Source organism: Pristiophorus japonicus, chromosome 29, assembly GCF_044704955.1.
Source record: "Pristiophorus japonicus isolate sPriJap1 chromosome 29, sPriJap1.hap1, whole genome shotgun sequence".
Taxonomy (NCBI): Eukaryota; Metazoa; Chordata; class Chondrichthyes; family Pristiophoridae; genus Pristiophorus; species Pristiophorus japonicus.
Window position 1 is genome coordinate 3052557 of NC_092005.1, and position 25175 is coordinate 3077731.

A 25175-nucleotide genomic window follows, 5' to 3' on the forward strand; every position below is an offset into this window, starting at 1 on the left:
CAGAACGTATACCATGGAGCTTATCACTGTCCTCGGCAGCTCAATGAGGTGGAAAGTATTTTTATCTAAGCTGATACCATACGGTATTTGTGTGCCTTTTGATTAAAATGGAGTCCTGGCCCTTCCAGAACTTTCTGCATTTTAGCAGTCAGCTTGCATAAACAGCTAAACCTGCTGTTAGATGGCTGATGGCCATCAGACATCTAGGAGACAAGTCATGCTGAGACAAGTAAACCCCATGGTGCTCTCCTATTGTCTACACTACAGGAGTTCCATGTCACCCCACCCTTATCTTCTAGCCATTATCTCTTCCCGAGACCTCATCATTTGATGCAAACAGATAAACTGACCAGGAAATTGAAACAATCCTGACACAATACAAGACAGGTGATAGCCCATTACCTATGACTCATGGAGAAATGGCCGTTTGGCTTTCTGATAACCCTGACAAAAAGAAATATTTGGATACCATGTCAGGACCAGGATATAGTAATTAACTCTTTATCTGTATTCACTGACTGTGAGACAGAGTAATACACAGGGAGAGGCCATAATTTTGGTTTTACTGTATAAATATCTTGTCAAACTGAACCATTTCGGGGGTGTTCACTTAGCCCTTGACTGAGTGTGACCTACCCCTTGCGAGCAAGTAAATTAAAAAGGAAACTTCTACCGGAGCTGTAAGTGTCGGAGTCATTCTTTTCGGAGGTCGAGATTTCGGCAGTTATTGGAGGTTCCACCGAGATGCATACTCTCTGTCCTGTGAGTAAAACGGATACAGGCATAGTGCCTCTCAAGTGAAAGGCTTCAGTGGCCAAACAAGGTGAGCCTTTGCTCACAAGAGGTTTCTTCACTGTTGAATCGCATATGTAATCTGTTGTCCACAGCGGAGGTACTGCATCTACAAGACTCGGCATTTAAAAGTTAAAGGTATTTTTTTTATAACCATTTCTTTCTCAGCTCGCCAGCAGAAGAGAACAGGTTCTGGAAAAAATCTCGAGACAGCCCGGGGAAGGTTTCAGTAGGTAAGGGAGCGCTAGTCGTTCGAAAAGGGTTCCACGTTCTTATGTGATAAGATTTTTATTGTTTTTAATTCGGAAGGGGTTCTTATGTGATAAGACTATTAAAAAAAAAGAGAAAAAAGAAAGCGCTAATCGATCGAAGGTTCTTATGTGATAAGATTTTTATTGTTTTTAATTCGGAAGGGGTTCTTATGTGATAAGACTATTAAAAAAAAAGAGAAAAAAAGAAAGCGCTAATCGATCGAAGGTTCTTATGTGATATGATTTTTATTGTTTTTAATTCGGAAGGGGTTCTTATGTGATAAGACTATTAAAAAAAAAGAAAGCGCAATCGATCAAAGAGTTTGGGTACGGAACCTTAAGTTTTATCAGTTTTTATTAGGATAATTTAAGGACTCGGTCTGTAGTGGCGTACAACGCAGACTGAGAATTTGTTTAGAGGTTATGATTTGTGTACTCGCGGGAATATTGTTTGTTGTCCTTGTATTATTGTCGTGTGCAATATCCTTGTGAGTGATTGCCATTAGAGAAACGGGAAGAGTCACTAGGGAAAATTGTGATTCGAAAAAAAAACACAAGGATTGATTAAGAAAGAAACAGTGACTGATTGATCAACTGCGATTGGTTCGTGCCAACATATCTCACACACCCAGACTGAGCCCGAATTAAGAGCCTTTTCAGGCTACGTAACGGCCAGGAGAAGTGGGCGTAGAGAACTCGGTTGGCTGAAAGGATTGTGAGATCAGAAACTGTGGAAAAATCTTAAATCATCCAGAATGGGGGCTGGAGCAAGTAAACCACCACCAAAAGGGACCCCAGCCCATTTTATGCTCCAGAATTGTGGTCAGTCTTCAATTGACCACCTAAGAGAATGGGTAAAATGGACTAAGGATGAAAACAGGCCATTTCCACCCGATGGTTCATTCAATTTAGAGAGAACAACTTGTCTAGAAGAATGCCTTATAAACAGAGATCCAGGTAGGGAAAAAAAAGGAAAGTAATAGAAAAGGCCCTGGTTCCGATTCTTCAAGCCCATGTAAAATTAACAGAGGAAGTAAATCAAATGTAAAAAAAAAGAGAACCTGATAGTGACTTATGGTTTCAAAAAAAAAAATGAAGCTAGCAAAAGAAAAAGCTTTATTGAATGGAGAGAGACTTGTGAATGTCTTGTCTTTGAATGAGAGTGCGTGAATGTCTTGTCTTTGAATGAGAGTGCTTCTGTGTTTTTTTTTTCCTTGTGTCTGGAAACCTGTTTGGAAAGGTTGTGGAGCTGCCTGTTTGTTTTAGCTCCACCCACTTTTTCAAACAAAGTGAAGTTTTTTTAACCCTTCATATTGTTGTCCTGTATGTGGGAAGTTTAAGACATTTTAAGTTAGAAGCGCACGTGTGAATTTATTCGGTTGAGAGGTTACGGAGCTAGGAAATGCACTAAGGATAGGTTTGTTAAGACATGGTCCCGGTGGTTAAAAGTTGTAATGACTTTTAAAAAAAAAGCCTTTGTGGGTCTCTCGAGGTGCAGGCTGGGGGAATACACTTTCATTGTCCTTGGTGTAAAATCTTGGTACAAAAGCTTCTAACTCAGTAGGGGGATTTTTTTTTAGATAAAGAGTGGCAGTACAATAATTGAATTGGGATTTTGAGATATTTCAGGTGATCTCCTTGATCAACATTTTGAGTGCATTGGAAAAATCTTGGGTTTGGAAGCCTTTTAATAAAATTAGAAAACAAGTGCTTTACATTCTGTGATCTGTGAATCACTATAAGCATAAATGAGAAGTCCGTGTAACACACAGATTCGTCCAGTTCAGAAGCCCACACAAATGGAGGTGTGTCCAAGACCTATGAGCTGTGAATGAATCTACTATATTCTCACAATGCTTAAAGGATGTGGAATGAAGTATCCCGGAATGATTTCCAGAGTCTTAAGCAGTCCCTCACTTCAGCACCAGCCTTGGGATTACCAGATTACACTAAGCTATTCAACTTATTTGTGCATCACAAGTCGGGTTTTGCACAATCTGTTTTGACTCAGTTACATGGGGACAGGCAGCGACCGGTAGCATATTTCAGTACCCAACTAGACCCAGTGGCACCGGACTACCAGGATGTCTTCCTTCATTGGCAGCAGCTTATTACACTGTACAACAGGCTTAGACAATAACTCGAAATCATCAGACCATTTTGTATATCCCACACTCTGTCGAGATTTTACTTGCTAAATGTGCTACCCAACACGTAACCTCCGCAAGAACCACTAAATACGAGGTCGAACTGTTATCAAATCCGAACCTTATCATCAAAAGATGCACTACCTTAAATCCAGCCACTCTATTTCCCACGGAAGACGACGGCGAACCCCATTCATGTGAAATGGTAACCGAATTAGTGACTAAACCACGTATCAATCTAACAGATGTAAATGTGTAACCCTGATCTAATGTACTATGTTGACGGATCAGCCCTACGAAATGATAGGGGCCAACCTAGAGCGGCTTATGCAATTGTAACTCAGTTTAATGTTGTCGAAACAGCCTCTCTTCCAGACTCATTTTCAGCCCAACAAGCCGAATTGTTTGCGTTAACTCGAGTCTGTATTCTGGCTGAAGGACACAGAATTAATATCTACACTGACTCCAGGTATGCTTTTGGGGTATCACATGACTATGGACAAATTTGGAAGTTTCGCGGGTACCTGACTTCTTCAGGAACCTCTATCAAAAATGCAGAACAAGTGGAAAATCTCCTGCGAGCCATTCAATGCCCCTTGAAACTTGCCATTATCAAATGCCAAGCACATACAGGCCAGTCGAATGAGGTGGCACTTGGCAATGCCAGAGCTGATAATGCAGCTAAGTCAGCAGCTCTGTCGAAAGGGGGGATGCAGGTGTCATTGTTCCGACTAAGGAAAAATAATTGCTCAGACCCGCCACCCACTATTAATGACGTGCTGGCCTTTCAGACACAGGCCAGTACGGAGGAGGTGGTGACCTGGACGAAGGATTAATGTAATAAAAATCCAGAGGGAATATGGGTTCACCATGACGGCCGCGTGGTGGCCCCTAGATCCTTACTTACAAATGGATTGCCCGATGTGTTCATACATTCACACTTGCAGGCAAAGGGGGATTGGCAGATTATATTTTGGCAACTTGGTATGCACCAGGTATTTCGGCAATTGCAAAACAAATCTATGAAAATTGTGTTACCTGTCAGACAATGAATCTGGGTAAGACGGAAAAAGTAGAATCTGCCTCCCACCCAAATCCAGTCGGGCCTTTTGTACATTTACAAATGGATTTTATTGAATTACCTATGTGTATGGGATTCATGTATGTATTATTTATTGTAGATGTGTTCTCTAGATGGATTGAAGCCTTTCCATGTAAAAAGGCCGATGCCACTACTGTTGCTAAATGTTTGTTAAAAGAAATTGTACCGCGCTTCGGAATCCCTGCTAAGCTTTCCAGTGATAACGGGTCACATTTCACGGGAACTGTTATAAGAGAAATGTGTAAAGCTTTACAGATTAATCAACGTTTTCATTGCAGTCATCATCCACAATCAGCTGGACTTGTTGAAAGATATAATGGAATGCTTAAAAATAAGCTGGCAAAACTATGCAATGACACTGGACTGAAATGCACAGAACTGCTGCCCTTAGCTTTGATGGTAATGCGATCTGCAACCAACAGAACAACAGGCCTGTCACCGCATGAGATAGTTATGGGACGTCCCCAACGACTACCTTTTACAGCACCATTTACTGCAAAACAAATGGACATCCACAAAATGGAGGAAAATATGTTGAATTATTGTATTGCACTAACCAAATGTATTTCCAGCTTTCATTCACAGGTAAAGGAAGCCCAAGTCAAGCCAGCGGAAGGGAAGTGTCATAACCTGGAGCCAGGGGAATTCGTTTACATCAAGATTTTTTAAAGTAAAAGCAGTCTACAGCCAAGATTCGAAGGACCATACCAGCTCTTGCTGGCGATCAATACTGCAATCAAGGTAAAGGAAAGACCAACATGGATCCACGCATCCCATTGCAAACGGGCACCCGACCAGGAGGAAGGGACGAAGGAATCAGAGGAACAGAAAAAGGAAGACTGAATAAGGAACTGTATGGACTATGGGGACTGATGGTGCTGGGCTTGACAGGGTTTTACTTCACATTATTGATTACACCAGGGGTACAGACCCGCCACCGAAGGGAATTGCACGTAAACGTATTTATGGCACTGAGTCATAGGTATGCTCAAGAAAGAAACTTGTCGAGTTGTTGGATATGTTCCCATGTACCTGTTCACTCCAGGGGGGGTATTCCACTGAGATCTGTCCCCTTTAACGAATCAGAAATGGTAGAATGGTTGACAGTGCGTAACAGGACAAAACTAACTAAGGGGCCAGAAACGAAGGAGCAAACAGAATGGAGGTCGACAGGGTATAAACTTACAGCCTTCCAGTGATGGTACCAGCCCAATTATGATAATAACCATCAGCCTCCCTTCATAAGCATTACTCCCAGAATAGGAAATCCCGAAGGTATAATATGCCTAGTGAGTAATGAAACTAAAGGACCAGAAATGGGACGCAGCAAGTGTTCCCAAATGACTAAATGGCAAGCCACAACTAATCCCACTGAGAGAAAGATAGCAACCGTTGGCTGGACAACGGTCCATAACAAAGCCCCAGGTGAAAGGTGGGAAGGTGAGACCACTCGAGTAGGGAAAGTGCGAAAGGACCAGGAGCTGACGCCCTATAATTGCACCTACTTTATTTGTGGCCATAAAGCCTACCCATGGTTACCAGCCAACTGGACAGGGTCCTGTTACTTAGGATATGTGGTACCCCTTATCAGATCAGTAAGGACTCTAAGGGAGGCCTATGGAAGTCATAGATTTAAACGGGATTTGACGTGGCTAAACGGAATATTCAAGGTAATGGTGCCACCCTATGGAATAGCATCGACCGAATGGCAGTTACGGGAACTGGCTAACTTAGTAGAATCAGTAGCCAACGCAACTTCCCAAGCCTTTGAAGGGATAAATGACGAAATGTTAGCTATTCGAACAGTGGCTCTCCAAAATCGTATGGCCTTAGATTATCTCCTAGCCAAGGAGGGAGGAACATGCGCATTAATGCTGTACGTATATCCCAGATAAATCAGAAGATATCGGCAGTCTAGCTGAAAACTTCAGGAAAAAGGTAATAGAGTATAAACAGACAGTTGGCCAGGGCGGTATCACCTTGTGGGGTTGAACATCAGGATGGTTGGGAGCCCTGGGGAAATCTTTGGTACAGGGTTTGATCATATTCCTGCTGATAGTCTTCGCCCTGTATCTATTATTTGTCGTCATTAAGTGTTGCTGTGCCAGGGTGGGAGAAACTATGTTACCTACCGAGACCACGGCTAGAGTTATGGTAGCAACAACTGCTGAAGGCTCTTGTGTGGAAATGGAAATGGAGAGACTGTACAAGATCTGAATGGATTGAGTTGTCCTTGTGAAGGACAAAATGGGGGAATGTGGAAAGTATTTTTATCTAAGCTGATACCATACGGTATTTGTGTGCCTTTTGATTAAAATGGAATCCTGGCCCTTCCAGAACTTTCTGCATTTTAGCAGTCAGCTTGCATAAACAGCTAAACCTGCCGTTAGATGGCTGATGGCCATCAGACAGCTAGGAGACAAGTCATGCTGAGACAAGTAACCCCCCATGGTGCTCTCCTATTGTCGACACTACAGGAGTTCCATGTCACCCCACCCTTATCTTCTAGCCATTATCTCTTCCCGAGACCTCATCCATTTGATGCAAACAGATAAACTGACCAGGAAATTGAAACAATCCTGACACAATACAAGACAGGTGATAGCCCATTACCTATGACTCATGGAGTAATGGCCGTTTGGTTTTCTGATAACCCTGACAAAAATAAATATTTGGATACCATGTCAGGACCAGGATATAGTAATTAACTCTTTATCTGTATTCACTGACTGTGAGACAGAGCAATACACAGGGAGAGGCCATAATTTTGGTTTTACTGTATAAATATCTTGTTAAACTGAACCATTTCGGAGGTGTTCACTTAGCCCTTGACTGAGTGTGACCTACCCCTTGCGAGCAAGTAAATTAAAAAGCAAACTTCTACCGGAACTGTAAGTGTCGGAGTCATTCTTTTCGGAGGTCGAGATTTCGACAATGGTCAAGGTCACCTCCGAGGGCACGGTGCACGAACTGCCCCTCTGGATTGTCCCGGGTGGCAAAGGCCTCACACTGCTTGAAAGGAGCTGGCCAGGCAAAATCCGTTGGCACTGGGATGACATCTGAGCGCTATCACATCTCGACGAGGCCTCCTGAACCCAGCTTCTTTAAAATTTCCTTTCCTTTTTGAGCCAGGCATTAGAAACTTTTTCGGGGCGAAGGTGTGGATCCACTTGTTCCCAGAGGCATGCCACTTTCACCACAAGGCGCGAGCGGATCCTCACTTGATGAGGGAGAAATTGGCAATCGATCTGGACAGGTTGCAATGCGAGGGCATTATTTCCCAGTGGAATTCGGCGAGTGGGCCAGACCGATTTTTCCAGTACACAAATTAAATGACACGGTCAGGATTGGCGAGGATTATAAAGTAACTATTAATCGTTTTTCACTACAGGACCAGTACCCACTTCCTAAGGCAGACGTCCTATTTCCAACGCTGGCAGGAAGCAAGACGTTCACCAAGCTCGACAAGATTTCGGCCTACATGATGCAGGAGGTGGAGAAGTCTTCGAAGGGCCTCACTTGCATCAACATGCCCAAGGGACTGTTCATCTACAACAAATGACCGTTTGGAATTCGGTCGGCTGCAGCCATCTTCCAGAGAAACAAGGAGAACCTACTCAAGTTTGACCACACATAATGGTTTTTCAGGACGACATATTGGTCACGCGTCAGGGCTCCATCGAGCACCTACAAAACACCGTGGAGGTCCTCCTGCGACTGGATCGCGTTGGGCTGCGGCTGATGAGGTCCAAATGCACCTTCATGTCAACAAAAGTGGAGATTTTGGGAAGAAAGATCGCGGCGGACGGCATTCGGCCCACGGACACCAAGACAGAGCCGGTCAGGAATGCGCCCAGGCCACAGAACGGCACGGAGCTGCGGTCGTTCTTGGGACTCCTCAACTATTTTGCTAACTTCCTTCCGGGGTTAAGCTCGTTCTTAGAGCCCCTACATGTGGTATTGCGTAAAGGTGAGAACTGGGTATGGGGAAAAAAAAACAAGTAATTGCTTTGGAGAAAGCCAGAAACATTTTATGCTCCAACAATGTTCCTTGTATTATATAAACCGTGTAAAAGACTTGTGCTAGCATGTGATGCATCGTCGTACAGAGTCGGGTGTGTATTACAAGAATCCAACCCTGGGGAAGTTGCAACCTGTCGCCTATGCTTCCAGGAGCTTGTCTAAGTCCGAGAGGGCCTACAGCATGATTGAGAAAGAGGCATTAGCGGGTGTGTTCGGTGTAAAGAAAATGCATCAGTACCTGTTTGGCGTCAAATTTTAGCTGGAAACCGATCACAAGCCCTTCATATCCCTGTTCACTGAAAACAAAGGGATAAATACTAATGCCTCAGCCCGCATACAAAGGTGGGCACTCGCGCTATCAGCATATAACTATACCATCCGCCACAGGCCAGGCACCGAGAACTGTGCGGATGCTCTCAGTGGGCAACCATTGCCCACCACTGGGATGGAAATGGTGCAGCCTGCAAATTTGTTGTTGGTGGCACAGCCCGCAGAGTTGTTGATGGTCATGGAAGCGTTTGAAAATGAAAAATCACCTGTCACGGCCCGCCAGATTAGCACTAAGACCAACCAAGATCCTCTGCTGTCCCTCGTAAAAAAATGTGTACTCATGGGAGCTGGGCCAGCAGCCCCGTTGAAATGCATGAGATAATCAAGCCATTCCCGTGGCGAAAGGACGAGCAGTCCATTCTGGCAGACTGCCTGCTGTGGGGAAAGCCCGTAGTGCTAACCAAAAAGGGTATAGATACGTTCATCTCGGATCTCCACAACACAGACCCGGAATAGTAATGATGAAAGCGATCGCCAGATCCCACGTGTGGTGGTCCGATATCTACTCTGACTTTGAGACCTGTGTATGGCAATACAACGTGCGTGCTCAGTTGAGCAATGCGCTGTTGTAGAGGAAAGATTTCCCCAAGGGAAACGGCACCTGTAGCATAATGTTAGAACTAAATATGTAACTGTAAAATTATATGTGTGTGTAAAGTGTATAAAGATGGCTACCCGTAATTTAGCAAAGCCTCAGGGATTTTCTGTCAGCTGAAGGAGCCTACATTACTGGAAATTGAAAACTATTGCTTCCCATACACAGGACCAACAAGCAGGCTTTACAGATGTTTCGAATCAGCCAGGCCTCAGACAACATGTTCTGTTTAGAACATGTTTGGACAATATGACTCTGTAACAGGACTAAGACAAGGAGGCTACCCAAAGACAGCAGCCAAGGACAGTAAGATAAGGGGGCAGCCAAGGACAGTAAGATAAGGGGGTCCTGGACCATGTCACAAGATGGATTAATTCTTAGCCACACATCTCTTAGCAACACACAGTCACCTAATCTATAGAGACCACTTCGATTGGTCTAATTGAATCTATATGTTATCGATAATCAATATGTTTGGATAGTGTCCGGACGAAATGGGCTGCTGTCACTGTAGTAAATTGTATAAACTGTTGCAAAACATAAAAATCCATGAAATACTTTGTTCGGCGGAGAGAGGTACCTGGACCCACAAGTCGCTTCATCTGCGTGCCGGCGTAATAAACCATTTTGAGGTATGGACCGAGCCTGAGTGACGAGTGATTCTTGGAGGGTACATTTGTGCTAACAATTGCGTAGTCGGCAGGATATTGCGAAAGTCGTTGGGACAACCCTGGAGAATCCGGATGAGTTCTTGTCCAAGAAGATAAAAATTGTCGGGTGCGGCAGGTGAACGCACAGTTTGATCGACACGGATGGATGGTCCAGTATCTCACACACCTCTCCTGAGCCTGAATTAAGAGGACTGAGTCCCACGTGACGGCCAGGTTGAAGTAGGCATAGAGAACCCCCTGAGACCGTAGGATCGTGAAACCAGGCGACATCCCGGACCCAGTAATAAATGGAGGGTAATAAATCCCGGGAGATAGGTACCAGGACGTGTCTGGAGGCTGATGCAATGTCCAACCTGTGAGGAGGGTAGGACCAACAGGCAAAACGGTGATAGGTAGTCGTTAAGGGGGAATAGGGCACTGCGGGAATTTCTCAGAAGGTGTTAAGGATTGCGCGGGTTTGTGTAATAGCAGATTCGTAACCTGACAGTGCATAGAAAAAGCTGCTACAAGTCACGCTCGTTTAGGCGGACCGCTGAGCGTTCGATCTCGAAGGATTCCCAATCCTTAACGAGCTAAATTTAATAGCTAGAACAAGCCTTCTCCACGTTGCGTCCGGGGAGGCTCACCTCAGAGAGCAAGGTGGTCTACTAAAAGTCAGGCTGTGGGCCGACTGACCGCTGAAAGTTTGAATACCTCTAGCTATCCCGACTTACGAGTTAGAAAAAACCTGCTCCACGTTGCGTAGAGGGAGGCGGACATCTGAGAGCAAGGTGGTCTACTACAAGTCCTGCTATGTGCAGACGGACCACTGAGAGTTTAAAGACCTCTAACTCCACTGAGTATTAAATATGGCAAGTATAACAATTGAACTCAAGTGGGGGCCCGAAGGGTCCCTTACTCGCCACTTAGCTGAGAAACAGAACAAGTTAACAAGTCATATGATTACATCAGGTTGGAAACCCCACGACTCGCCGGAGGATCAGCGAGAGTGCTGGAAACAGGAAAGCAAAGATAAAGATGAAAATGCATTGGTCCTGGTCCTCGGGGCCCATATAATGTTAACAAAAAAGGTGAACCAATATATCAAACACAAAAGGGAGAGGGGGAATATCATTTCCGAGCGGACCGTCCTTCCCACCCTGACTAAAGGCGTGGGAACACCACCTAGCGAGGAGGACACTGACTGGGGATTCCCAGACAAGGGGATGTACAAGTACGATAGGGGCGAAGGAGATGCATTACTCCTCCATATGCCCCGACATACTCGACGAAAGCAGCCCCGATAAAACTAGAATATATACCAGGAATCCCAGCGCGGCGCCCCGGACAGTGAGGAGCGGGACCCCCTGAAGTAAAAATGACATAGGTCTCCCTATCTTCCGGAGCTACGATGCAATTGCTACATAAATTACCCGTCCTGGTAATCTGAAGCAGCAGTGCGGCTTTTTGGCAAAAAATTAAGGAAATGCACATTTGCCACCAACTTCATAGTCGGGATGTAGCGGGATTAGTTAGAATTAAGATGCCAGAAAATTAAAGGGCACGGCTACCCGCAGCTTATAGAGACGGGGCTTGGTGTGAGGACCTGTCCGCGGATCTGCAACAGCAGGAATCAGACATAACAGCATTTAAAACAGAAATCACAACTGCATTCGGACAGGTCCCCATGAACTGGAATTCGATACTTGGTGTAAAACAAAAGGAAGGCGAAGGAGCACAGGAATATGGAAAGAGGAAATTTGAAGCCTTCATTGCATATACTGGAGTACAAATCGTAGATAGGCCGAGCCCTGCCTTTATACAGTTATATCAGGATGGATTAAGTCCCGCACATCAATAATACTGAAAACAGGGCTAGTGGTATTTAATAATTATGACGATCTAGAATACTGGGCCACTGCCGCAGATAATCAGCAGAGAGCCAAGGCAGCAGCCACCGCTCCGGAAACCCGTGCAGCAGCTGCTACAACGAGACCTGATGTGTGTTTTAAGTGGAAAGAACAGAGACACCACCGAGCGGAGTGCCAGGCAGAAGAAAAGCCCCCACCAAAGTGTCAGAACTGTGGCAAGTGGGGACATGGAGTAAGGGAATGTTGGTCGAAGGGAGGTGGGAAGGAGGGTCAGCGTCCTTACTTGGTATTAAGGAAGAAAAACGGGCCAAATGGGAAAACGGAAGGCTATGATAAACTGGGTAATAAACAGCTCTTGGACATTCTCCAACAGCTAAACGAGCAGCAGTAACAGCCCGTTTGAATCGAACCGTCTCCGGTCAGGGACAAGACCCTCGTATGTGGATCAACGCATCGTAAGGGGGCCGGCGGTGCGAAATGTTAATAGATACGGGTGCATCCGTGTCACTGATCAGCCTTGACTTGCCCATAACTCGACGATCAATTATTGTACAGGGAGTAGGCGGAAACCAAATCGTTGCTCATCAGAGTGAATATTAATTGCTAGAAGTAGATGGCATTATGCTACCGGTACATTTTTGTGTATCTCCTATGTACAATACTAGTGGATGGATTTGTTGCGTGAGCTAGGCATGATAATAGACACCCAAATTAAAAACGTGATCTGGACGACGAGAAAGGGACATAAAGATAAAATCACCGGAAAATGGATCTCAGTGAAGAATGTAGCAACTGTGGCTAATGCAGCCACGTTAACCAGGTACGGGACGAAAGATGGGATGTTGGGATTAATATGTCAAGCCCTGCTTGATATATTGGCAAAGGTTAAACAGGACTGTGGACTTATTAATATAGAACCTGAAAAGATCATAGGGCCCATCCACCCTCCTCATAAGCAGTACCCGATTAAACGCGAAGCCATACGAGCCACAGAATCGATTAGAAAAGCCTGGGTAGAACAAGATATATTAAGCCAAACATATCAGTCAGGAACTCTCCAATGAGGCCGGTAAAAAAAACCTGATGGTAGCTATCGATTAACAATGGATTATACTGCACTGAATAAAGTAACACCCAAAGAACATCCAATCGTGGCTAGTCCTGCCACGATCCCCGTGCGGGCCATTCCAGTGTTTTCCATAATTTTTATTCGGTTTATATTCACGTTGAAAATCAAATCTTTATAATGAAACAAATCCACACAGAATCCCAAGGGTTGGGAATTATTTGGAATAACAGTCATTGCTTCTTTGCCGACGGGGTGGAGAGGCACATCTTTCTGTTTATTTCTGTTTCTTGCTTTGCTGATAAACGATGAACCGCAGGCCTGTTCCCGTAAATGCTCAAAAGTCGGAACAGACAGACAGAACGGTTCTGTCGCCTGGAGATGGGCAAAAGACTGCAGTTCAGGACAAAAACACCAAATGAAATGTTCACCCGGCACCAAGAGTGAAAAATCCCGAGAAAAGGACAGAATGAAATAGATTTCAGTGGATGCCTACCTGCACGTGATGCTGTCGATGCGCGGACATATCTTTGGTGTTCTCCACAAAAAATGCCATTTGCTACGAAAAGTTTGACCTGGCGCGAATGTGGTGAGAATTTGGAAGAAGCAAGCAGGAAAGACTGTGTTGGTCTGCTTGTTGGCAAGCAAACGTGTAGCAGCTTCCCTGGTGGTCTAGTGGTTAGGATTCGGCGCTTTCACCGCTGCGGCCCGTGTTCGATTCCCGGTCAGGGAACATTGTATTTTCGCCCGTTTGAACTGCAAGGCTCTTCCGGAACAAATTTACAGCTCACTGCACTCTTGCTGCCCCAACCATCAGTAGCGCATCATTCGTTGTAGTGATACAGCATACACTTCTGTGCCTTCCGTTTTAAAGTCAGCAGTAAATGAGGAGATCTCGCTCAACAAGTGCTGATTGACACCGTAAATGTTGCCAATCATGGCTAACTTTAGCCTTCCGTGTACATTTTTGCGGCACATCACTCTAGCTTACCATCTGTCAATGCATTGCCAGTGTGGAAATATTCAGCATTTTAAACTTAGCAACGTGTGCAAGACTGGAATCAGTGAATGCCTGGGCCATGGGCACTGATCACTTATTCTGAACATTCATTTGGCCTGGGCCCCTCCTATATTGCACATTGGCTCACTGTGTGTCTATGTTTAGCGTTCACAGGCGATTTACAATCTCTGAATTTCCCAGCAGAGAATTCATGGAGTGCTTGATCTAACCGACATTCAACATCAGTATTGTTAAATCTCTCCTTGATTCGCGACACTTATCTCTCTTCAGCATAGCACTGCTATGAACTGAACTGTTATAATTTCACCTTGGCTCAGTTCAGTGCAGCTAAGTGGGACTTCGGCCCGTCTCTCTTTCACAGCCCACCAGTGTCGAGAAAAGAACGGGGTATTTTACTGATCTATTATGTTCTCAAACACTTATACACTCTACAGTATATTTCGCTGTGTCTTCAAGACGGTGAGATCGAGCCTGTTGTGCAAGCTTTGTTTCTTTATGAACACTTCAGCAGAACATTAAATCAACATATGGAACAAGAATTACTAATTGACACTGTAAGTTTGCCAACTTTTAACTGCAGTGTGAGAACAATCACCATTATAATTAGGCTTCCATTACGTTCTTGCACGACATCACCCAAAGAAACCTAGTTGCTCACAGCACAGATATCAGTCAATTCATTGCCAGTGCGAAAAAATACACATTTTGAACTTAGCAACACCACTGCCAAGATCGTGGTCAGTGATAACGGAATATGAGCATTAAGATTTTCGGTATCATTATACATTACAGTAACACAACCTGAGCTCCGAGATGTGTTTGGGACCCATTGCCCCGAAATGAGGACTGAGTGGGCGGGTGCCAAGATCGTGGTCAGTGATAACGGAATATGAGCATTAAGATTTTCGGTATCATTATACATTACAGTAACACAACCTGAGCTCCGAGATGTGTTTGGGACCCATTGCCGCGAAATGAGGACTGAGTGGGCGGGGCAATTCATTCCGGGGTCAGGTTTTCTTTCAAAAAGATGTGAGAAAACTTTGCTTTGTTCACTGTCAGGCCGAAATAGTTCAGTTGGGAAGGCGTTTGACTGAAGATCCAGATGGTTCCTTGCTCAATCCCGTGTTTCAGCAATTTTTGGTGATTTCGCGTTTCCTTCATTCTAAGGGGAATGGCTGATTTTATGTCGGAACAGTGGGCTGTTCAGCGGTTGCGTGATAATAATTTTCAACATGAATTGTTTTTAGATTTAGCGCTCTTTTTCTGTTACGTTCTATTTACACGTTGCGCAGTGTTGTAGATGAACAGTGAACAATGTTTAAGCGATGTGATGTGTTCAATGTTTATGCAGTAAATCTAACATCCAGTGTGAGTTGGAAACACAATCCCCGCAGACTGAGCTTTCACGCAACGTTAGCATAATTTGTGGCCGGTTAGCTTAGTGGGTTAGAGCGTGCTGCTAATAACAGCAAGGTCGCGGGTTCGATCCCCGTGCGGGCCATTCTAGTGTTTTCCATAATTTTTATTCGGTTTTTAATCACGTTGAAAATCAAATCTTTATAATGAAACAAATCCATACAGAATCCCAAAGGTTGGGCATTATTTGGAATAACAGTCATTGCTTCTTTGCCGACGGGGTGGAGAGGCACATCTTTCTGTTTATTTCTGTTTCTTGGTTTGCTGATAAACGATGAACCGCAGGCCTGTTCCCGTAAATGCTCAAAAGTCGGAACAGAGAGACAGAACGGTTCTGTCGCCTGGAGATGGGCAAAAGACTGCAGTTCAGGACAAAAACACCAAATGAAATGTTCACCCGGCACCAAGAGTGAAAAATCCCGAGAAAAGGACAGAATGAAATAGATTTCAGTGGATGCCTACCCGCACGTGATGCTGTCGATGCGCGGACATATCTTTGGTGTTCTCCACAAAAAATGGCATTTGCTGCGAACAGTTTGACCTGGTGCGAATGTGGTGAGAATTTGGAAGAAGCAAGCAGGAAAGACTGTGTTGGTCTGCTTGTTGGCAAGCAAACGTGTAGCAGCTTCCCTGGTGGTCTAGTGGTTAGGATTCGGCGCTTTCACCGCTGCGGCCCGGGTTCGATTCCCGGTCAGGGAACATTGTATTTTCGCCCGTTTGAACTGCAAGGCTCTTCCGGAACAAATTTACAGCTCACTGCACTCTTGCTGCCCCAACGTTCAGCAGCGCATCATTCGTTGCAGTGATACAGCATACACTTCTGTGATTTCCGTTTTAAAGTCAGCAGTAAATGAGGAGATCTCGCTCAACAAGTGCTGATTGACACCGTAAATGTTGCCAATCATGGCTAACTTTAGCCTTCCGTGTACATTTTTGCGGCACATCACTCTAGCTTACCATCTGTCAATGCATTGCCAGTGTGGAAATATTCAGCATTTTAAACTTAGCAACGTGTGCAAGACTGGAATCAGTGAATGCCTGGGCCATGGGCACTGATCACTTATTCTGAACAGTCATTTGGCCTGGGCCCCTCCTATATTGCACATTGGCTCACTGTGTGTCTATGTTTAGCGTTCACAGGCGATTTACAATCTCTGAATTTCCCAGCAGAGAATTCATGGAGTGCTTGATCTAACCGACATTCAACATCAGTATTGTTAAATCTCTCCTTGATTCGCGACACTTATCTCTCTTCAGCATAGCACTGCTATGAACTGAAACTGTTAAAATTTCACCTTGGCTCAGTTCAGTGCAGCTAAGTGGGACTTCGGCCCGTCTCTCTTTCACAGCCCACCAGTGTCGAGAAAAGAACGGGGTATTTTACTGATCTATTATGTTCTCAAACACTTATACACTCTCCAGTATATTTCGCTTTGTCTTCAAGACGGTGAGATCGAGCCTGTTGTGCAAGCTTTGTTTCTTTATGAACACTTCAGCAGAACATTAAATCAACATATGGAACAAGAATTACTAATTGACACTGTAAGTTTGCCAACTTTTAACTGCAGTGTGAGAACAATCACCATTATAATTAGGCTTCCATTACGTTCTTGCACGACATCACCCAAAGAAACCGAGTTGCTCACAGCACAGATATCAGTCAATTCATTGCCAGTGCGAAAAAATACACATTTTGAACTTAGCAACACCACTGCCAAGATCGTGGTCAGTGATAACGGAATATGAGCATTAAGATTTTCGGTATCATTATACATTACAGTAACACAACCTGAGTTCCGAGATGTGTTTGGGACCCATTGCCCCGAAATGAGGACTGAGTGGGCGGGTGCCAAGATCGTGGTCAGTGATAACGGAATATGAGCATTAAGATTTTCGGTATCATTATACATTACAATAACACAACCTGAGCTCCGAGATGTGTTTGGGACCCATTGCCCCGAAATGAGGACTGAGTGGGCGGGGCAATTCATTCCGGGGTCAGGTTTTCTGTCAAAAAGGTGTGAGAAAACTTTGCTTCGGTCACTATCAGGCCGAAATAGTTCAGTTGGGAAGGCGTTTGACTGAAGATCCAGATGGTTCCTGATTCAATTCCCTGTTTCAGCAATTTCTGGTTATTTCGCGTTTCCTTCATTCTAAGGGGAATGGCTGATTTTATATCGGGACAGTGGGTTGTTCAGCGGTTGCGTGATAATAATTTTCAACGTGAATTGTTTTTAGATTTAGCGCTCTTTTTCTGTTACGTTCTATTTACACGTTGCGCAGTGTTGTAGATGAACAGTGAACAATGTTTAAGCGATGTGATGTGTTCAATGTTTATGCAGTAAATCTAACATCCAGTGTGAGTTGGAAACACAATCCCCGCAGACTGAGCTTTCACGCAACGTTTGCACAATTTGTGGCCAGTTAGCTTAGTGGGTTAGTGCGTGGTGCTAATAACGGCAAGGTCGCGGGTTCGATCCCCGTGCCGGCCATTCCAGTGTTTTCCATAATTTTTAATCGGTTTTTAATCACGTTGAAAATCAAATCTTTATAATGAAACAAATCCACACAGAATCCCAAGGGTTGGGCATTATTTGGAATAACAGTCATTGCTTCTTTGCCGACGGGGTGGAGAGGCACATCTTTCTGTTTATTTCTGTTTCTTGGTTTGCTGATAAACGATGAACCGCAGGCCTGTTCCCGTAAATGCTCAAAAGTCGGAACAGACAGACAGAACGTTTCTGTCGCCTGGAGATGGGCAATAGACTGCAGTTCAGGACAAAAACACCAAATGAAATGTTCACCCGGCACCAAGAGTGAAAAATCCCGAGAAAAGGACAGAATGAAATAGATTTCAGTGGATGCCTACCCGCACGTGATGCTGTCGATGCGCGGACATATCTTTGGTGTTCTCCACAAAAAATGCCATTTGCTACGAAAAGTTTGACCTGGCGCGAATGTGGTGAGAATTTGGAAGAAGCAAGCAGGAAAGACTGTGTTGGTCTGCTTGTTGGCAAGCCAACGTGTAGCAGCTTCCCTGGTGGTCTAGTGGTTAGGATTCGGCGCTTTCACCGCTGCGGCCCGGGTTCGATTCCCGGTCAGGGAACATTGTATTTTCGCCCGTTTGAACTGCAAGGCTCTTCCTGAACAAATTTACAGCTCACTGCACTCTTGCTGCCCCAACCATCAGCAGCGCTTCATTCGTTGTAGTGATACAGCATACACTTCTGTGCCTTCCGTTTTAAAGTCAGCAGTAAATGAGGAGATCTCGCTCAACAAGTGCTGATTGACACCGTAAATGTTGCCAATCATGGCTAACTTTAGCCTTCCGTGTACATTTTTGCGGCACATCACTCTAGCTTACCATCTGTCAATGCATTGCCAGTGTGGAAATATTCAGCATTTTAAACTTAGCAACGTGTGCAAGACTGGAATCAGTGAATGCCTGGGCCATGGGCACTGATCACTTATTCTGAACATTCATTTGGCCTGGGCCCCTCCTATATTGCACATTGGCTCACTGTGTGTCTATGTTTAGCGTTCACAGGCGATTTACATTCTCTGAATTTCCCAGCAGAGAATTCATGGAGTGCTTGATCTAACCGACATTCAACATCAGTATTGTTAAATCTCTCCTTGATTCGCGACTCTTATCTCTCTTTAGCATAGCACTGCTATGAACTGAACCTGTTAAAATTTCACCTTGGCTCGGTTCAGTGCGGCTAAGTGGGACTTCGGCCCGTCTCCCTTTCACAGCCCACCAGTGTCGAGAAAAGAACGGGGTATTTTACTGATATTTTATGTTCTCAAACACTTATACACTCTCCAGTATATTTCGCTGAGTCTTCAAGACGGTGAGATCGAGCCTGTTGTGCAAGCTTTGTTTCTTTATGAACACTTCAGCAGAACATTAAATCAACATATGGAACAAAAATTGCTAATTGACCCTGTAAGTTTGCCAACTTTTAACTGCAGTGTGAGAACAATCACCATTATAATTAGGCTTCCATTACGTTCTTGCACGACATCACCCAGATATCAGTCAATTCATTGCCAGTGCGAAAAAATACACATTTTGAACTTAGCAACACCACTGCCAAGATCGTGGTCAGTGATAACGGAACATGAGCATTAAGATTTTCGGTATCATTATACATTACAGTAACACAACCTGAGCTCCGAGATGTGTTTGGGACCCATTGCCCCGAAATGAGGACTGAGTGGGCGGGGCAATTCATTCCGGGGTCAGGTTTTCTTTCAAAAAGATGTGAGAAAACTTTGCTTCGTTCACTGTCAGGCCGAAATAGTTCAGTTGGGAAGGCGTTTGACTGAAGATCCAGATGGTTCCTTGCTCAATCCCGTGTTTCAGCAATTTTTGGTGATTTCGCGTTCCCTTCATTCCAAGGGGAGTGGCTGATATTATGTCGGAACAGTGGGCTGTTCAGCGGTTGCGTGATAATAATTTTCAACATGAATTGTTTTTAGATTTAGCGCTCTTTTTCTGTTACGTTCTATTTACACGTTGCGCAGTGTTGTAGATGAACAGTGAACAATGTTTAAGCGATGTGATGTGTTCAATGTTTATGCAGTAAATCTAACATCCAGTGTGAGTTGGAAACACAATCCCCGCAGACTGAGCTTTCACGCAACGTTAGCATAATTTGTGGCCGGTTAGCTTAGTGGGTTAGAGCGTGGTGCTAATAACGGCAAGGTCGCGGGTTCGATCCCCGTGCCGGCCAGTCCAGTGTTTTCCATAATTTTTAATCGGTTTTTAATCACGTTGAAAATCAAATCTTTATAATGAAACAAATCCACACAGAATCCCAAGGGTTGGGCATTATTTGGAATAACAGTCATTGCTTCTTTGCCGATGGGGTGGAGAGGCACATCTTTCTGTTTATTTCTGTTTCTTGGTTTGCTGATAAACGATGAACCGCAGGCCTGTTCCCGTAAATGCTCAAAAGTCGGAACAGACAGACAGAACGGTTCTGTCGCCTGGAGATGGGCAAAAGACTGCAGTTCAGGACAAAAACACCAAATGAAATGTTCACCCGGCACCAAGAGTGAAAAATCCCGAGAAAAGGACAGAATGAAATAGATTTCAGTGGATGCCTTCCCGCACGTGATGCTGTCGATGCGCGGACATATCTTTGGTGTTCTCCACAAAAAATGCCATTTGCTACGAAAAGTTTGACCTGGCGCGAATGTGGTGAGAATCTGGAAAAAGCAAGCAGGAAAGACTGTGTTGGTCTGCTTGTTGGCAAGCAAACGTGTAGCAGCTTTCCTGGTGGTCTAGTGATTAGGATTCGGCGCTTTCACCGCTGCGGCCCGGGTTCGATTCCCGGTCAGGGAACATTGTATTTTCGCCCGTTTGAACTGCAAGGCTCTTCCTGAACAAATTTACAGCTTCCAGCTCACTGCACTCTTGCTGCCCCAACCATCAGTAGCGCATCATTCGTTGTCGTGATACAGCACACACTTCTGTGCCTTCCGTTTTAAAGTCAGCAGTAAATGAGGAGATCTCGCTCAACAAGTGCTGATTGACACCGTAAATGTTGCCAATCATGGCTAACTTTAGCCTTCCGTGTACATTTTTGCGGCACATCACTCTAGCTTACCATCTGTCAATGCATTGCCAGTGTGGAAATATTCAGCATTTTAAACTTAGCAACGTGTGCAAGACTGGAATCAGTGAATGCCTGGGCCATGGGCACTGATCACTTATTCTGAACATTCATTTGGCCTGGGCCCCTCCTATATTGCACATTGGCTCACTGTGTGTCTATGTTTAGCGTTGACAGGCGATTTACAATCTCTGAATTTCCCAGCAGAGAATTCATGGAGTGCTTGATCTAACCGACATTCAACATCAGTATTGTTAAATCTCTCCTTGATTCGCGACACTTATCTCTCTTCAGCATAGCACTGCTATGAACTGAACCTGTTATAATTTCACCTTGGCTCGGTTCAGTGCGGCTAAGTGGGACTTCGGCCCGTCTCCCTTTCACAGCCCACCAGTGTCGAGAAAAGAACGGGGTATTTTACTGATATTTTATGTTCTCAAACACTTATACACTCTCCAGTATATTTCACTGTGTCTTCAAGACGGTGAGATCGAGCCTGTTGTGCAAGCTTTGTTTCTTTATGAACACTTCAGCAGAACATTAAATCAACATATGGAACAAGAATTGCTAATTGACACTGTAAGTTTGCCAACTTTTAACTGCAGTGTGAGAACAATCACCATTATAATTAGGCTTCCATTACGTTCTTGCACGACATCACCCAAAGAAACCTAGTTGCTCACAGCACAGATATCAGTCAATTCATTGCCAGTGCGAAAAAATACACATTTTGAACTTAGCAACACCACTGCCAAGATCGTGGTCAGTGATAACGGAACATGAGCATTAAGATTTTCGGTATCTTTATACATTACAGTAACACAACCTGAGCTCCGAGATGTGTTTGGGACCCATTGCCCCGAAATGAGGACTGAGTGGGCGGGGCAATTCATTCCGGGGTCAGGTTTTCTTTCAAAAAGGTGTGAAAAAACTTTGCTTCGGTCACTGTCAGGCCGAAATAGTTCAGTTGGGAAGTCGTTTGACTGAAGATCCAGATGGTTCCTGATTCAATTCCCTGTTTCAGCAATTTCTGGTTATTTCGCGTTTCCTTCATTCTAAGGGGAGTGGCTGATTTTATATCGGGACAGTGGGTTGTTCAGCGGTTGCGTGATAATAATTTTCAACGTGAATTGTTTTTAGATTTAGCGCTCTTTTTCTGTTACGTTCTATTTACACGTTGCGCAGTGTTGTAGATGAACAGTGAACAATGTTTAAGCGATGTGATGTGTTCAATGTTTATGCAGTAAATCTAACATCCAGTGTGAGTTGGAAACACAATCCCCGCAGACTGAGCTTTCACGCAACGTTAACACAATTTGTGGCCGGTTAGCTTAGTTGGTTAGAGCGTGGTGCTAATAACGGCAAGGTCGCTGGTTCGATCCCCGTGCGGGCCATTCCAGTGTTTTCCATAATTTTTATTCGGTTTTTAGTCACGTTGAAAATCAAATCTTTATAATGAAACAAATCCACACAGAATCCCAAGGGTTGGGCATTATTTGGAATAACAGTCATTGCTTCTTTGCCGACGGGGTGGAGAGGCACATCTTTCTGTTTATTTCTGTTTCTTGGTTTGCTGATAAACGATGAACCGCAGGCCTGTTCCCGTAAATGCTCAAAAGTCGGAACAGACAGACAGAACGGTTCTGTCGCCTGGAGATGGGCAAAAGTCTGCAGTTCAGGACAAAAACACCAAATGAAATGTTCACCCGGCACCAAGAGTGAAAAATCCCGAGAAAAGGACAGAATGAAACAGATTCCAGTGGATGCCTACCCGCATGTGATGCTGTCGATGCGCGGACATATCTTTGGTGTTCTCCACAAAAAATGCCATTTGCTACGAAAAGTTGACCTGGCGCGAATGTGGTGAGAATTTGGAAGGAGCAAGCAGGAAAGACTGTTGGTCTGCTTGTTGGCAAGCAAACGTGCAGCACCTTCCCTGGTGGTCTAGTGGTTCGGATTCGGCGCTTTCACCGCTACGGCCCGGGTTCGATTCCCGGTCAGGGAACATTGTATTTTCGCCCGTTTGAACTGCAAGGCTCTTCCTGAACAAATTTACAGCTCACTGCACTCTTGCTGCCCCAACCATCAGTAGCGCATCATTCGTTGCAGTCATACAGCATACACTTCTGTGCCTTCCGTTTTAAAGTCAGCAGCAAATGAGGAGATCTCGCTCAACAAGTGCTGATTGACACCGTAAATGTTGCCAATCATGGCTAACTTTAGCCTTCCGTCTACATTTTGCGGCACATCACTCTAGCTTACCATCTGTCAATGCATTGCCAGTGTGGAAATATTCAGCATTTTAAACTTAGCAACGTGTGCAAGACTGGAATCAGTGAATGCCTGGGCCATGGGCACTGATCACTTATTCTGAACATTCATTTGGCCTGGGCCCCTCCTATATTGCACATTGGCTCACTGTGTGTCTATGTTTAGCGTTCACAGGCGATTTACAATCTCTGAATTTCCCAGCAGAGAATTCAGGGAGTGCTTGATCTAACCGACATTCAACATCAGCATTGTTAAATCGCTCCTTGATTCGCGACACTTATCTCTCTTCAGCATAGCACTGCTATGAACTGAACCTGTTATAATTTCACCTTGGCTCGGTTCAGTGCGGCTAAGTGGGACTTCGGCCCGTCTCCCTTTCACAGCCCACCAGTGTCGAGAAAAGAACGGGGTATTTTACTGATATTTTATGTTCTCAAACACTTATACACTCTCCAGTATATTTCACTGTGTCTTCAAGACGGTGAGATCGAGCCTGTTGTGCAAGCTTTGTTTCATTATGAACACTTCAGCAGAACATTAAATCAACATATGGAACAAGAATTGCTAATTGACACTGTAAGTTTGCCAACTTTTAACTGCAGTGTGAGAACAATCACCATTATAATTAGGCTTCCATTACGTTCTTGCACGACATCACCCAAAGAAACCTAGTTGCTCACAGCACAGATATCAGTCAATTCATTGCCAGTGCGAAAAAATACACATTTTGAACTTAGCAACACCACTGCCAAGATCGTGGTCAGTGATAACGGAACATGAGCATTAAGATTTTCGGTATCATTATACATTACAGTAACACAACCTGAGCTCCGAGATGTGTTTGGGACCCATTGCCCCGAAATGAGGACTGAGTGGGCGGGGCAATTCATTCCGGGGTCAGGTTTTCTTTCAAAAAGGTGTGAAAAAACTTTGCTTCGGTCACTGTCAGGCCGAAATAGCTCAGTTGGGAAGGCGTTTGACTGAAGATCCAGATGGTTCCTGGTTCAATTCCCTGTTTCAGCAATTTCTGATTATTTCGCGTTTCCTTCATTCTAAGGGGAGTGGCTGATTTTATATCGGGACAGTGGGTTCTTCAGTGGTTGCGTGATAATAATTTTCAACGTGAATTGTTTTTAGATTTAGCGCTCTTTTTCTGTTACGTTCTATTTACACGTTGCGCAGTGTTGTAGATGAACAGTGAACAATGTTTAAGCGATGTGATGTGTTCAATGTTTATGCAGTAAATCTAACATCCAGTGTGAGTTGGAAACACAATCCCCGCAGACTGAGCTTTCACGCAACGTTAACGCAATTTGTGGCCGGTTAGCTTAGTTGGTTAGAGCGTGGTGCTAATAACGGCAAGGTCGCGGGTTCCATCCCCGTGCGGGCCATTCCAGTGTTTTCCATAATTTTTATTCGGTTTTTAGTTACGTTGAAAATCAAATCTTTATAATGAAACAAATCCACACAGAATCCCAAGGGTTGGGCATTATTTGGAATAACAGTCATTGCTTCTTTGCCGACGGGGTGGAGAGGCACATCTTTCTGTTTATTTCTGTTTCTTGGTTTGCTGATAAACGATGAACCGCAGGCCTGTTCCCGTAAATGTTCAAAAGTCGGAACAGACAGACAGAACGGTTCTGTCGCCTGGAGATGGGCAAAAGACTGCAGTTCAGGACAAAATAACCAAATGAAATGTTCACCCGGCACCAAGAGTGAAAAATCCCGAGAAAAGGACAGAATGAAATAGATTTCAGTGGATGCCTACCCGCACGTGATGCTGTCGATGCGCGGACATATCTTTGGTGTTCTCCACAAAAAATGCCATTTGCTACGAAAAGTTTGACCTGGCGCGAATGTGGTGAGAATCTGGAAGAAGCAAGCAGGAAAGACTGTGTTGGTCTGCTTGTTGGCAAGCAAACGTGCAGCACCTTCCCTGGTGGTCTAGTGGTTCGGATTCGGCGCTTTCACCGCTGCGGCCCGGGTTCGATTCCCGGTCAGGGAACATTGTAT

At 44.6% G+C, this 25175-nt stretch overlaps 1 protein-coding gene and 8 non-coding genes across 9 annotated transcripts in view; 8 read left to right on the plus strand and 1 right to left on the minus strand.

Moving 5' to 3' along the window:
• Positions 1-10805: 10805 nt before the first annotated feature.
• The window catches only part of LOC139239972 (gastrula zinc finger protein XlCGF7.1-like), a 120977-nt gene continuing 106607 nt past the window's right edge, over positions 10806-25175 (minus strand). Inside the window, exons 4-5 of the mRNA XM_070868428.1 lie at positions 11462-11508; positions 10806-10820 (exon numbers count right to left, since the gene is read on the minus strand). Of these exons, the coding sequence (XP_070724529.1) occupies positions 10806-10820; positions 11462-11508 (62 nt within the window). The remainder of the gene's footprint in view (positions 10821-11461; positions 11509-25175) is intronic.
• Positions 13489-13560, plus strand: trnae-uuc (transfer RNA glutamic acid (anticodon UUC)). Its single transcript has one exon. It is a non-coding gene; the product is annotated as a tRNA-Glu (tRNA).
• trnai-aau (transfer RNA isoleucine (anticodon AAU)) lies at positions 15279-15352 on the plus strand. Its single transcript has one exon. It is a non-coding gene; the product is annotated as a tRNA-Ile (tRNA).
• On the plus strand, positions 15895-15966 carry trnae-uuc (transfer RNA glutamic acid (anticodon UUC)). The gene has a single exon. It is a non-coding gene; the product is annotated as a tRNA-Glu (tRNA).
• On the plus strand, positions 18302-18373 carry trnae-uuc (transfer RNA glutamic acid (anticodon UUC)). The gene has a single exon. It is a non-coding gene; the product is annotated as a tRNA-Glu (tRNA).
• trnai-aau (transfer RNA isoleucine (anticodon AAU)) lies at positions 19933-20006 on the plus strand. Its single transcript has one exon. It is a non-coding gene; the product is annotated as a tRNA-Ile (tRNA).
• Positions 22212-22285, plus strand: trnai-aau (transfer RNA isoleucine (anticodon AAU)). The gene has a single exon. It is a non-coding gene; the product is annotated as a tRNA-Ile (tRNA).
• Positions 24480-24553, plus strand: trnai-aau (transfer RNA isoleucine (anticodon AAU)). Its single transcript has one exon. It is a non-coding gene; the product is annotated as a tRNA-Ile (tRNA).
• trnae-uuc (transfer RNA glutamic acid (anticodon UUC)) lies at positions 25096-25167 on the plus strand. Its single transcript has one exon. It is a non-coding gene; the product is annotated as a tRNA-Glu (tRNA).